This window comes from Dendrobates tinctorius, unplaced genomic scaffold (assembly GCF_039654945.1).
Source record: "Dendrobates tinctorius isolate UK_male_01 unplaced genomic scaffold, ASM3965494v1 ptg000098l, whole genome shotgun sequence".
NCBI classification, from domain to species: domain Eukaryota; kingdom Metazoa; phylum Chordata; class Amphibia; order Anura; family Dendrobatidae; genus Dendrobates; species Dendrobates tinctorius.
In genome coordinates, this window is record NW_027361766.1 from 25,688,812 (window position 1) to 25,704,003 (window position 15,192).

At 43.3% G+C, this 15,192-nt stretch overlaps 2 protein-coding genes across 11 annotated transcripts in view; one reads left to right on the forward strand and one right to left on the reverse strand.

The window, feature by feature from the left end:
• RASSF5 (Ras association domain family member 5) overlaps positions 1-3,273 on the forward strand; it is a 151,688-nt gene extending 148,415 nt beyond the window's left edge. For all 3 annotated transcript variants that reach the window (XM_073587256.1, XM_073587258.1, XM_073587257.1), the window contains one exon: positions 2,666-3,273. In XM_073587256.1, the coding sequence (XP_073443357.1) occupies positions 2,666-2,818 (153 nt within the window). In that variant the 3' untranslated portion in view covers positions 2,819-3,273. The remainder of the gene's footprint in view (positions 1-2,665) is intronic.
• Positions 3,274-11,229: 7,956 nt separating this feature from the next.
• The window catches only part of EIF2D (eukaryotic translation initiation factor 2D), a 70,141-nt gene continuing 66,178 nt past the window's right edge, over positions 11,230-15,192 (reverse strand). For all 8 annotated transcript variants that reach the window (XM_073587253.1, XM_073587248.1, XM_073587251.1 and 5 more), the window contains exon 15: positions 11,230-12,098. In XM_073587253.1, the coding sequence (XP_073443354.1) occupies positions 12,028-12,098 (71 nt within the window). In that variant the 3' untranslated portion in view covers positions 11,230-12,027. The remainder of the gene's footprint in view (positions 12,099-15,192) is intronic.

Below are 15,192 nucleotides of genomic sequence, written 5' to 3' on the forward strand. Positions count from 1 at the left end.
CTCCAGCTGGCGGCCACCGCCAAGAACAGCTGATCGGTGGGGAGTGCCAGGTGTCGGACCCACATCGATCAACCATTGATGACCTATCCAAATAGGTCATCAATGATAAAGGAGTAGACAACCTTTTTAAGTCATTCAGGCATTTCATTAGCATGTCAGTCTGTGTGATAGCTGTCACCATGCTCTGTACATACAGACTGACATTCTCCCAGCATGGCAGTCACAAAGTCCTAGCTGAAAACATTCCCAGTACACAGTGACATCCTCCCAGTATGAATAGCTATTTATATTTATGCTGGGAGATGTAAATCACTCTGTACTGTGTTTCAATGACTTTGTCATGCTGCTGTAATACTCCAATGAGTCAGGGTAATTGATCATACAAGTCATGATTTTTCTGATGTATGAAAGCTGTCCATTTGGTCATCTTTCATGTCCAAGGTGACGTTTAGTATTTAATTACCTGCAGCAAAATGGTGTCCACTTCATAGGCAAAATTCTGCTGACAGGTTTAATTCCCCATTCACATGTCCTGATATTACCAGTAATGGAAAAACAGTACAGATGCTATCCTTGTTATATGTACCGGCGTCTGGGAAAAAGCAATAAAGTTACTGCTTTTTCCAGTCATTGAATCCAACTCTCATCATCGTCACCTGGTGTCCCTGCGATCGGCAAGACCAGTCGACACTGATGACAGCTGTAGTCAGTACTGCCGTCTGTGTATCGCTATTAAATAATTAACAAAAAAAACAGTGAGGGAACCCCTTTATTTTTCCTAACCATCTGAGGGAAAGCAGACAGCTGGGTCTGTTATTATTCTGGGAAGAGGCCAATAGTCAAGAAGGTTCCCAGCCTATTAATAACAGCTCACAGCTGTCTGATAAGCATTTACTGTCTAGAAATAAGGGGGACCCCAAATAAAATTACTTGGGGTCCCAACTATTTTTAATAACCAGCAAAGACTAAAAAGACAGCTGGTGAGCGGATATCCATGGCCCCTCCCAGACTAAGAGCACCAGACCTCATCCACCCCAGAAATGGTGCATCCAATAGATGTGCCAATTTTGACACTTAGCCTCGGCTCTTCCCACTTGCCCTGGTGCATTGACAAATGGGGTCATTGTTTTGGGGTTGATGTCAGCTGTTTTATGTCCGCTGACATCAAGCCCAGGTTTTTTTTTAAATGGAGGCCTCTATTAAACACCCCCAAAACTAACCCAGTAGTCAAAATTCATAAAAAGATACAGAGAAGTCCTTTAATTGTACAAATCACTCCCTGACAATTACCCTGTTTTACCCATTTATTAACCTAAAAATAAAAACTCAAAGTAATCCTCAACTGTCCGCCATTAATCCATAATAATGAGGAACCGCAACAATCCCCAAGGTTACATGCAGCAGTTCTCACAGTAAGCTCTGTGTGAGAAGGCCTGTGAGCTGCTTTAACCTTACTGTCGTCACCGCTTGCAGGGTGAGAAGTTTAATAACAACAGACCCCCCGCTGTCTGCTTTGCCTCAGCTGGTTAGGAAAAAATAAGGGGGACCCCACAGAGTTTGAAAAAAAATTTTTTATTTAATAAGTGTGCTGACAACAACTGTGCTCAGAGTTGCCTTGTCTCGCTGATCTCAGGGAGACCAAGTGACAATGATGAGAGTTGAATTCAGCACTCGGCGCCTGGAATCAGCGCTAGCTGTAAAGATTTTGCCAGACGCCGTTATCATCCGCGTGTCATTCGTATGCACGTGTTCGAGATTTTTTGTGGACTGTGCTGTCGGCATAAAACGAACATGTCTATATGTTTTGCACACAGACACACGGTCAGTGGAAACACACTAATGTGTGTGTGAACCCATAGGTTTGAATGGGTCTACGTTTGTGTCTACAGTATGTGTGAAAACGGTCACCACATGTACTGGAGACAGTAAGTCTAAGATCTATTCAATATTGTATGCGGTTCTGGTGACAGATCCCCTTTAACCGCATCAAAAAACTGTGAAATTAAATTTAGCCACAATAAAATTTGAGTAGTCACCAACGATTATGCTTTTTTTTTTTTGGAGGCTCTGAGTAGTCTATACTGATAACTTATCCAAATAATAGTTTTAATGGTTCAGAATAGGTCTAGCCAAAGAGGCTGATTTATTAAGATTGGCGATGCGCACGCAACTCTTAATGAAGGCGCTCACTGAAGAATAACGTGCCTAATTCATTAGGCAGCACACACCCTTTAATTAATTAGGTGCATTTGTTAGCCGGCGTGCGCTGCCGCCAGAAATGTACTCCAGCCAAGTAATGGAAAATTTTGGAGAAAGTTACGCCTCTAAAGTGGTGGTACTTTTGGCATACCCACTCCATGTCCATGTGCCGCCAATGCTGGTGTATAACTGCCAAATGTTGCAATACTATTGCGCAACTTCTGAATTGAGCAAGAATATTGTGACTTGTTAAGGTGTTTTACTCTAGAATTCTGGTGTAATCACCTTAATAAATCGGCCCATAGATGTATCATTAATATCTCACAGACCAAGTAGAATCATTATATGGGTAGAAAGTAGAAAAATGAGAACTAGCCACACAAGTTACCCAAATGTAAGCTAATAAAGGAAAGGGCGAGAACATGGACCTACAAAATACCTAGAGTTTTCTGCTGTCTTTCCGCAGTGGGAAGCCTTCACCGTTCCAGAGCTACAAAACTTCTTGCTGATTTTAGACAAAGAAGAAAAGGAGAAAGTCCAGCAGGTGCAGAAGAAATATGCCACCTTTCGTCAGCATTTGCAGGAAGCCCTCACTGATGCCACCATGAAACCTCTATAACTTCAAGTCTCCAATAGGGAGAATAAGGTTTTTTTCCTCTTGGAAGTAGTACATCCACAAATCATATGCAGAAAAGGAAAACATTTGAAGTTTTGGTGAAGCCTACTTCCAAGGCATGAGACAGAAGAATGATTATTACAGGATAAAAGGTTTCCAGTTGTGCCTTCATTGGACACGTCAAGGCAGGAGTAATTTGCACTTTTTGACCCAAGTTTCATGAACCAAAAAACAAAAGACTCCAAAATCTCAGGGTCATCGCCTTTACAATGTATTTTTTATTTACAAGAAAGTCAAGATTTCCCTGAGATCCACCTTGCAACAAGGCATCAGGAGCTTGGCGCGTCAGGTGAACAAGATGAAGAGCCATATTTACCTTTTATGAAATGTCATGGTCTGATGAAGCTTTTTAGATGCAGGCCATGTCTTCTGCTCCTATTAAATAATTGTACTATTTATTTATTTATTGCACAAGGTGAAGTTATTCATTAGAAAGTGAGTAGTTAACTGCTTTAAGCCATTCTGATTGCTGAAAATTATGTCATAACTTAGGAAACCCCTGTGGGGGATGTGGTAGCATTGGGGTATACACCATATGCTTTAAAATAGGTTTAAGGGGAACCTGTCACCAGGTTTTTGCCACAATCTGAGAGCAGCATAATGTATAGACAGAGATCCTGATCCCAGCAATGTGTCACTTATTGGGCTGATTAGTGTACTTTTAATAAAAACAGTTCTATCAGCAGGAAATCATTAGAGGACTAGCAAAGCTGCTGTCATGTAGTCCTCAATCTTCATGATCTTAGTAGAACTTTACCACCCTCCATCATTGGTTGGCAGCTTTCTGCCTATGCACAGAGTACACAAAGCTTAGCATTCAGAGATCTGAAAGATTTGTAGCAGATAAAACAGTGATTTTAGCAAAACTGCAGCAAGCAGCCCAGTAAAGCCGGTTTCACATTAGCGCTTTTTAAGCGCACGCACGGCCGGTGGTAGCTCCGCCCCCGAGCCGGCTCTCTGCCCGGCGTGCCCACCCCTTGCTTGTAGCGCCGCCTCCTAGCTGACAGTGGCGCCTGCGATCGGCGCACCCTATCTTTAGCATAGGGTGCGCAGATCGTGCGCAGGCCGTGCGCTAGTTGCGCTTTGACCTGCGCTGCGCACTTTTGACGGTGCGCCGTGCGCGCCAAAATCCGAAAAGTTCGATTTTGGCGCGCACGGCGCACCGTCAAAAGTGCGCAGCGCAGGTCAAAGCGCAACTAGCGCACGGCCTGCGCACGATCTGCGCACCGATCGCAGGCGCCGCTGTCCGCTAGGAGGCGGCGCTACAAGCAAGGGGCGGGCACGCCGGGCAGAGAGCCGGCTCGGGGGCGGAGCTACCCCCGGCCGTGCGTGCGCTTAAAAAGCGCTAATGTGAAACCAGCCTAAGTGACATATCACTGGTCTCAGGGTCTTCATAATGCTGCTCTCAGATGGGTCAGGAAAAACCTGGTGAAAGAGACTATTATTTTTTTACTGTGGGTCGAAGACTAACAAATAGGTAGTTACAAACTGCCTACCTGCCTGTTCTGTCCAGCGCAGACATCTGGCAGCACAGAGCGGTCCCTGACCGATTATGCAAACAATATGTCGACAGCTTCTCTTCCGTTCTGCTCTGTTGACAAGGTGGGACTGTTGATGTTATGCCAATTGACAGCTGGCTCCTCGCTGTAAAACTGTGGAAGGCGGCTGTCAATCTGCATGACGTCCGAGGTCACACCCTCTACACGGAGCAGAAGAAAAGGAGCCGCTTTGTTGACGTGGAGCCGCTGAATCGCTAGAACAAAAGGTAGTTGCTAACTAGCTTTTTGGCTTATAGTAAAATAATTAAGTCCTGGATAACCCCTTTGAGATGTCGTATGACAAAACTCACGAGAAGTCCAGGTATCTTAATCGAAATGTGAAAGTCATTATAACTGGATACTCTGTTTACACACTGGGAATATATTAACATTTTGCTGTCATTACAAAGTATTAAGCCGCAAGAAAGCAAGCCTTATAGATCGCAAATAGTTTTCATTTAGAAATGGACTTAGATTTTTACATAAATCATTACTTCGTTCTTTCAAAACAACTGCACAAGGAAATGTCACCGAATTCAGGTAAAACGAGTTTGCATTTGCCTTCCTTCAAGCTTTCTTAAAAGAGAACAACAAAAAGGAAGATATATTTGCAGAATTCACTCCTCCCCACAATACCCCCAGAAAAAAAATCCACTATTTTGCAATATTTCCTCTCCGGTGTGGATAAAAACAATGTTTATAGGCCACGGCAACCTATTTTGTTTTACTTCTATGCATGCAATCTTTGGCAAGAAATATTTTTTTTTATAATTAGGTTTCATTAAATATTTTGAACCATTTAGCTTCTATAGCCATCTATTTATCAAAGAACATCACTGGTTGCAGTATGAGTTAACAGAGAAACCCTCGGCGAGCTCATTTTATGGCAGGATTTCTAATGCTTATCTTCATTCTCCTGAACTCCTCTAAGCTGGTTTATGGCCACATGAATAGTTGAGCCACAAGCGTCCATATCCCTAACGATGCAGGAAGACCAAGCATTAGAACAAGTTAACATCACAATATTTACTAATTGATACTGTAAATTGACATTGGTAAGTTAAAATTACAGAGGTCTATACCTGCTAGTAACAATATAATATGCTAAGAGTTGCTTAGATTGAAATAAAGACGTTAGTCCATCTAGTTCCACCAAATATCCAGCAGTGTAGTCACACAGGAAGACAAAACCATGTGTGTAAAGGGGAAAAATATGAAACTGATTTATAAATACATTTGTGGTCAATATAAAGACCTGGCACATGAGTTATTCCTTCCAAAGACCATACTCATGACCAGGGGCACTCACTGCGGGTGGAAGAAAGGAGATTCTGGCAGCTAAATAGGAAAGGGTTCTTTACAGTTAGAGCAGTCAGACTATGGAATGACCTACTGCAAGAGGTAGTAATGGCAGACACTATAAAATTATATAAAAAAAAAGGTCTAGATGCTTGCCTCAAAACAAACGGCATTGTGGGTTATAAATAATCTAGTAATAGAGAATGTATAACTAGAGGAGAAAGGTTGAACTTGACGGACCTGGGTCTTCCCCGATCTCAAGTTATCAGAGCTACTCCTGCGACCAGGAACCTTCATGATCAGCTTAGCTTGCACGCGAAAGGAAGCTCTCATATTTTGGCTTGTGACTAGTGAGGAATATGAAATGAATTTGTTGTCTAGCTCATTGCAATAGCTAAGCCAGCCCCCTTCCCTAACTCCGCAGAAAAATAGGCTGACTTAGCTACCGAATTACACCAGTCAGCCAGCCCCCTTCCCAATCTCTGCAGAGAAAGGGGCTGACTTAGCTACCGAAATACGCCAGTCAGCCAGCCCCCTTCCCAATCTCTGCAGAGAAAGGGGCTGACTTAGCTACCGAATTACGCCAGTCAACCAGCCCCCTTCCCAATCTCTGCAGAGAAAGGGGCTGACTTAGCTACCGAAATACGCCAGTCAGCCAGCCCCCTTCCCAATCTCTGCAGAGAAAGGGGCTGACTTAGCTACCGAATTACGCCAGTCAACCAGCCCCCTTCATACATGTCACCAACACCGGAAGGTGAGGAAACTCTCTACGGTGTTGAAACAAAGACAAACAGGCAATCCCTGCTGTTGAACAGCCGCGTGACATGAGCATATTATTCGAGCACGCTGAAGATACTCGGTGAACGCCTTATCCAAGCACGATCGCTCATCACTACTCCTAATTCAAGTATATTAGTACGCTTTCATTCCATTTTCCCCTTTACACACGGAAACATTTTATCAAGCAGGACAATTCCTTTAAGGGAAGCGTATCCTCTTATTTATAAGTGCATGCTATGCGTACTGTGATATTCATTGGTTGCAGGACAGAATTCCCCCATATGGACACAATCAGATCGAGTATGTCACAAGTTTATTTTCACAAATCGGTATGGAATTTAACAAAAGCTGCATAGTGGGAGCTCCCGACCGTTACAGCTCAGCTGATCCATCAGTGCGGTGGTAAACCATCGATGCTCCAGGCACCACCAGCCCAATTTTAACACCAACCAATTGTACATGAATGGAAAAACATTGTTACTCTATAAGTAACGTAAATATGAAGTTCCCCGATTCATCATTTGTGACTCATTGATTGCACTTTTCTTTTTTAGAATCGTGGTATTCGCTGATGTATTTAGCGCCAAATTATATAAAATGGAACATTGCGGTTGATGAATTTTGTGCAGACATGCTCTAAAGAAAAGAAGCCCTCCTCCTCCAATCAAAGTTGTTATCCTCTTAATATATTGCAGTCATCATATTATACAGCACTGTGCACTTACAATTGCTCATTTTGCCTTTCTACCCAGCTAATTCTTCTTTTCTCTATGTAGGAGCAGGAAGTCTCTTGTCCTGCAGAAATCATTGATTTTTGCAGTGATTACGATTTACACAGGAACAATTGACCTCCTGTTTCTACACAGAGCTTAGAAGGATTCAGCTTGACAGCTTTTAATCGTGTGATGTCATAGACCTAATGGAAAAGAGCATTAGCTGAGTAGAAAGGCAAAATGAGCAATTGTAAGTGCACAGTGCTATATAATATGATGACTGCAATATATTAAGAGGATAAAAATTTTAATGGGAGGAGGAGGACTTCTTTAAAAAACAGAGACTACTTAAAAATGAAACATATAAAGAATAAGGCTCAAATACTAAAGCCACTAAAAAAGGAGCAATCTACTCCAGGAAAGTGGAAAAACAGCAATGAGGAATTGAAGCTGAAATTTTGATGAAGGTGAAATTACATAAAAATAGGTAACACACATTTCCAAACTCTTTAGTAACACCCCAGGTTTCAGTATGGAAGCCTGACTGTGTCACTTAATAAAGTTAGTGGATATGGCGAGTCACCAGACAGGACATAGGGGCGGTCTCCGGGTCTCTCCATTTCTGAAGCTGGATCATACAGCTTGGACTACATGATGCTGCATCCAGAAAAAGGGGACTTAAGCACACGGAACTCCAGGAAACGTGGGACCTCATGTACCTGTATACCGTGCATTGTCCTAAACTATCCAGCTTCCCGATGAGAGGGCCATAGGATCTATAATGATGTTCTTAGGCACTGACGGGCACTGGACTACTAACACATCAGAGCATTACACAAAAAAATGGTGACCCACCACTTAATGAGCACAAGTGTTGGACTATCAGGTACACTCCTGCATACCCAGATGGTCACTACATTGTCCCATTAAAGAGTTTTGGATCATCAGCGGTAATTTTACTACATTCAGCTGAGGATATAGCCATGGTTAGTCAGTGCTATACTTTTTTTCTATTTTGAAAAATCTTTTGGGATATAGCCGATCAGTCATTACTACTTCTGTAGGTTATGAAAATTGCCTCTAGAACTATATTGTCGCCACTTCCGTTAGATTTAAAGCGTACCTGTCATGTAAGTGAACATATAATATTAAGGCACAATACTATATAGCACATAATATCTGAGCTACTCTCACTATTGATGCTACCGGGTGTTCCTAAGCTTGGAGAAAAGGCGATGGGGATAGGACAGCACAGCTAATCTACTATTCAGCGGGTCACTGAGCATAAGGCAATGGCTTAAAATACCAGTCATAGGTAGATCCATGGATGAAAAAGGTTTAGAAGCAAACCCTCCTGAGTGTGGTGCTACTGTGTGCTACAATGGTTCCGTAAAGGAGAATGTCAGCCAAACCTGTCGATATTGACAGGTATGGTCAACAGACTAATGTGTATGGGGGCCCCCAGCAGATAACATTGGGGGACATAAGGATTCGGGCTCTCTGATTTTGGATTGCCGATTCTTTATGTCTCTAAGAGATAAGCCACCACTAGAGATGTCTGGAGCAGCTGTCTCATAGAGAACTAAGGAGTGCTTGTGTAAGGAAGAGCTTGCCAAGATGGCTGTAGGTTGAACAGTGGTTAGGCAGTCATCTAAAGTGTACTGGGGACTGGGAGTAGGCTTACACATGTAAGGACAGGTCTCCCCTGTGCACCTCACCTCCATTTAGGATGGGGAGCCTTAGTCTTGATGGTGGGACAACTGGGAGTCCCAGAGGACAGATAGGGGATCACTTTTGGGGGAAAATAACCCTTTAATTTCAGGAATAGACTAAATATTCTTACCATAAAGATGACATACTGTATATGAACTCTCAACTTCTTCTTGTAAATGAGTATCCCCAAGCTTCATCATAGATCCAGCACATCGTAGCTCCCATATGATTGGAAGCCAAGAATCCAAGACCCATATCAGCACAGGATGGTTTACAAAAAGGGCGATATTTATATATTACTCCAAACAGAAGCATTTTTCTAAATTAATTGTGAGAGTCTATTCCTATATATCATGCACAATGGAAAGCTAAACGGCATGCGCCAAAATCCCAAAAGGTGGCTTGGGCACCAAAAGACGAAATCTGCCGGTCTCTCACCCTAATTTAACACATCTGCTATTGACTTTGCACAGCTGCATAAATAACTCTTGTTTTACCGTCATGGGAGTGGAGAATAAGGATCCTCGGGCTAAATAGTACATTGTTCTATATGCTAGAATGGTGCCGATCTGCGGCAATGTGTTACCTAGATGTGGGCTTACGCTCCCGTGACTGTGACATTGCTGGTAGTGCCTTGCTTCATGAGTCTGTGTGTCTGCCGGCACCCATCAGAGTCAGGTGCCAAGTGATAATGTCCTTACTACTGTATGAACATGTGTTCTTTGCTGCTGCTGGTTTTCATTTTTTTTTGGGTGGCGGTGGGGGAGGGGAAGTTTGTCTGAAAGTATATAAAGAGTATAGAGATTACCAGTGTAATGTAATCTGCATAGAAGTATATTAAAATTGTTTTAAGCAAACCCGGCTGGCTGATGTGATATTATATGGGATCCAGTGGAAGGACATAAGTCAGGCTATTAGCACTCGGAAGAAAGTTCCAGTCGAGCGCAGAATAGAGAATAGTCTCTTGGAAAAGACAAAATGACATGTTCATTAACCACTTCATAATGGGACCATTCTCCCTCAATGACCAGTCGCATGGCATTTGCTACTGCATTCATTGGTGGGCAGAGATTCATTGCTGAGCCATCTGTATACAAATATATCTTTCACATAGGGGAAATAATCTTAATTTTACTACCAATTTTTAGTGTGTCCCAAAAATGGGGTCTGTCAATACATTCGCTAATTTGTTCCTTTTATTCTGAAATGAAAAGTGGAGAAATTTGGGAAAATTCGGTGACAGTTTGTGGGTCTACTTTCCTATTACATTAATATCTGTACCTTTTTATGCTGAGAATTCCCAGAGACATCAAAAAACCTTTGTGAAAAAAACTAAATGAGCCACGTATGACTTGATAATTGTAAGTGGTGCAGTCGAGTTTAGCCATTTTTTTTACTGATGTGACTTGCTGAGGTTAAAAGAAATGATGAGTGAACGTGCTGAGATAAGGTGTTATTCGAGCAGGCTCGTGTGCTAACCGAGTGTCTTAGGCGTGCTCGAAAATTATGTCCAAGTCCCCGCACCTGCATGTCTCACGGCTGTTCGACAGCCTCAACACATGCAGGGATTTGCTATTTGCTATGCAATCCCTACATGTGTTGTAGCTGTTGAACAGCCGTGAGACATGCAGGTGCGGGGACTCGGACATATTTTTCGAGCACGCCTAAGACACTCGGTTAGCACACGACCATGCTCGAATAACACCTTGTTTGAGCATGTTCGCTCATCACTAGTTAAGAGTAACAAATTCAGCTATGCTTATCCACTGCTGCTCCCAATCTCTGTTATGAATTGATACGTCAAGGTCACATGTGACCGCTGCAGCCAATCACTAAGTTCAGCAGTGTTGGCAATGCGGTTGGCAAAAGAGAGCTAAGCCCAGTAACTGGCTGCAGTGGTCACATGCTGTAGTCGTGAAGTTACCACAGAAATGCAGCGCTGCAGCAGCATGAATAGCGGCGTTTATAAAATGTAACCTCCGTAAGCACAATCAATGAAAAACAAAATCTTGAAAAACCCCTCTAATCCAGAATTCCCGGGGTAAGGTATCAGAATTTAGACCCGATTAGTCCTCACTCACCAATGTGTACTCGCTTACATCACTCAATAACTTGATAACGAGTTTCACTTACATGGGGTGCGGGTCTCTGTGGCATATCTGGTGTAATTTGTAGAGGGGTGGCCATTTTAAAGCACTTACAAAAAAGGTCACAGATCCAAGAAAAAATGGAGAATAAAATCAGCTAATGATAAACCACACAATAAGTACAAAGGCTACTTATCTCTTACAACAGAGAGCTTACTGTCATAAAATGATTTTGAGGAACAACTTTATAAATGTCACGTTTTGGCAGCGAACCCCCTTCTCAAGGGCAGTAAAGAACAACAAATTCAAGCTCATGCTCTGTCGAAAGAAAAATAGAACCAGATAATATATATTTACTCTGCAGGTAAATGTAGTTTATATCCTAGGTTACATAAAAAGCTGCTCAGATACTTTGCTTTATGGCTTTTTGCGCCAATTTTGAGTTCCAAAATCTAGAAAAGATCATGCAAGGGTCCTATTAAGAAGAATAGATTGGACGGGGTGGCGGTATACACCTGAAGATGTACAGTACTAAATGTTGTTACCAAGTCAGTGATACAGCATTTGTAAGTACTAGTGTGATCCAGTGTACTTTTCAGAAGCCCTCTGTTGGAGATGTCTTATTGCCCACTGTTCTGCAGGTCCAAGAGGGTTTTCAGCCACGGCAGACAGTAGAATATGCCTAATTCACCCTAATTAGTGATGAGCGGACGTGATCGAATAAGGTCTTATCCAAGCATGCTCGGGTGCTAACAGACAGGCAATCCCTGCATGTGTTGTGGCTGTCGGACAGTCATGAGACATGCAGGCGCAGAGACTAGAACATATTTTTGGAGCACGCCAAAGACACTCGGTTAGCACCATAGACCTTATCTGAGGACGTTCACTCATCACTAATCCCAATACTAGTTGCGGCCCTGTGCTTACTTGGGGCTGCTTATCTACTGGGCACTTTATTAATATCACATTTTTTCCTATGTAGTCCTCATCCACAGATTCATCCAAAACAAGATGTCTCGATTTCATTTCTTCTTGCCGGATTTAGCCGACAGCTCTAATCCATGGACATACTTCCGAGGAATCTTAAAATGTTCTAAAAAGAAAAATAGAAAAAAAATGTATTTTAATAGGAAACATTGTATTTTTAAGTGTATGGTCATCACAACAAAGGCAACATTTCAATCATACCCTTGTATTCCACAATATTCCATTGATGGGATCTAGCTTTGACGTTACATTCTAATCACCATACTGTCTAGGTGTATTTATAAACTGTAAGAACATCTAGTAGAAAGACATCTATGTGTCATACATCCAACCATGTGGTACTTAAACGGAATATTTCAGCATGTTTTTGCTGTGTAATCTAAGAGCATCATCATGTATGGGTCGGAGAGCCTGATTTGAGTGACGTGTCACTTACTGGGCTGTGTGTTGCAATTAAAATAAAATCAGGGTTTTATCAGCAGGAGATTATCACTGCAGAACTAGGTGTCTTGCGCCTCCTAGTCAACAGCTCGGTGTAACCACGAGCCCACCCCGGTTTATGCAGAGTGTATGCAGGAAGCTTACAATCAGTGATGTGAGCGGGGTTATACACAGCTCAGCATTCTAAGAACTGCTAGATCTGCACCATAGAAACCACCATGGTTACTTACCGGTAGCTGGTTTTTCCGGAACCCATGACAGCACACCTGAGAGAGGGATCCGCCCTGCCAGGCAGGAACCTACTGAAATATAAGGGGCGGCACCTCCCCCCCACTTCAGTTGGTTACAGAGCATTGAGAGGACTTCCTGGTTAGTTACATGTTTATCCAACACCACATCACACAAATACACCCTACTAACATGCACACCCATATGGTGAAAGGGGGGGGGGGGAATATACGGGTGCTGTCATGGGTTCCAGAAAAACCGGCTACCGGTAAGTAACCATGGTGGTTTTCTCTTCACCAATGACAGCACACCTGAGAGATTTTTGGAGACTTCAAAACACCTTAGGGAGGGACCACCACTTGCAGCACCCTTCTACCATAGGTTAAGTCAGCAGAGGAGAATAGATTTAATCTATAGTGTCTAAAGAAGGTAGATGGTGAGGCCCAGGTAGCGGCCTTGCAAATTTGGTCTATTGATACCTCTGCCTTTTCGGGCCAGGAGGTCACCACGGCTCTAGTGGAATGAGCTTTGATGCCGTCAGGAATCGGAATGCCACTAGCTGGGTAGGGTACAATAATGGCCTCCCTAATCCATCTGGCGATGGTCCCTTTTGATACTCCGTAACCTTTCCTGGCACCCTGGAAGGCTACAAATAGGGACTGGGACCTCCCTCCACTGGCTAGTCACTGATATATATTCTAGCAGGGCCCTTTTTACATCCAATTTGTGGAATTTCTCCTCCCCTGGGTTTTTTGGATTCTCACAGAAGGAGGGGAGGACAATCTCCTGGCTACGGTGGAAATCTGATACCACTTTAGGTAGATAAGCGGGGGTCTGTTTTTAGGACGACCCTGTCCTGGTGCACCTGGGTATAAGGCGGATTTACTGAGAGGGCCTGCAAGTCACTTACTCTACGGGCCGCTGTAAGGGCCACTAAAATAATGGTCTTTAGGGTAAGATATTTTACAGGCAGTTGTTGAATTGGTTCAAATGGCTCTTTCGTAAGGGCTTCTAACACCAGGTTTAAATCCCACGGGACTATTCTTGGTAATGGGATCGGTCTGGACCTATGGCAGGATTTAATGAATCTAGCTACCCATCTGTTTGCCGCTATGTTGCAGTTATATAGTGCGCCCAGTGCGGACACCTGAACTTTAAGGATATTTACCGCTAGTCCTTGCTGTAATCCTGCCTGTAAAAATTCCAAGATGGCCTTAATCGGGGGCTTTTGGTGTAACAACTTCCTCAGGAACTGTAGAAACTTATTCCATGTTCTACCATATATGTTAGTTGTTACTGGCTTCCTACTTTTTAACAGCGTAGCCACCAACCCCGGAGAAAAACCTTTATCCCTTAAAAGTGACCTTTCAAATTCCACGCCGTCAGATGGAATCCCTCGACTTGCGTGTGGAATATTGGACCCTGAGCTAGCAGGTCTGGGATCTCTGGTAGTACCCATGGATCCGAGAGGGACATCATTTGCAGCAACGAGAACCAGGGCCTTTTCGTCCAGAACGGGGCTATAAAGATCACTCTGGCTTGATCTTCCCTTATTTTCCTCACAACTGTTGGGATCACAGCTACTGGAGGAAACGCATAACCTAGTTTGAAATTCCACAGAATTTGCAATGCGTCCACCGCCCATGGCTTTTCTATTGGGTTTAGCGAACAAAACCTCTCTACCTGTCTGTTGCTTTTGTTGGCAAAGAGGTCTACTACTGGTTCTCCCCAAAGTTGTACTATCTTCTGAAACACTAAGGCCTGTTTCACACGTCTGTTTTTCAGATCAGTTGTAAAACGCGAAAATGGCGGAAAACGGATCCGTCGGCGGATTGACAGCAACGTGGGGCACCGAGCCGTTGTTTTGACGTGTCCGGCAAAGGTTGAATTTTAAAGGAACTCGTGCCCGGAAAAACGAGAGAGAGAGAGCGAGAGATCCCAGAACGACATTACTGGGTTAAAAATGATCCCGAAGCAAAGCTTCCCGGCTTGCGCACATGAAAATAGCAGTCAGTCAAGAAGAAAAAACGTTGCAGTGTCTGTCTCATCCGCCCGGGAGCCAGGAAAATTTTGGCGGATCCGTCAAAAAACAGTCAAGATCCGCCAATAATGTAAGTCTATGGGGGAAAAAACGGATCCGCCCCTTTTTTGGCGGATCCGTTTTTTTCAAAAATTGGCGGATTATGACTGACGCGAAAAAACTGAAGTGTGAAAGAGGCCTAACTGGTTTAGGGTCCATTCTCCTTGCCTTAGTATATTGCGGCTCAGGAACTCGGCTTCTACGTTTTCTACCCCTCTTATATGTAGTGCTGTCAGGGAGAGTAGATGTCGTTCTGCTCTGTGAAAAATGTCATTGGTCTCGTTCATTAAGGAATGTGACCTTGTTCCCCCCTGGTGATTGATATACGCCACTGCCACTTTGTTGTCCGACATGATCCGGACATTGCGGCCTTTTAGATGGGGAATAAAAATTTTTAAGGCTTTGTTTACTGCCCGTAGTTCTCTTAAGTTGGAGGATGCGTTTTGCTCTT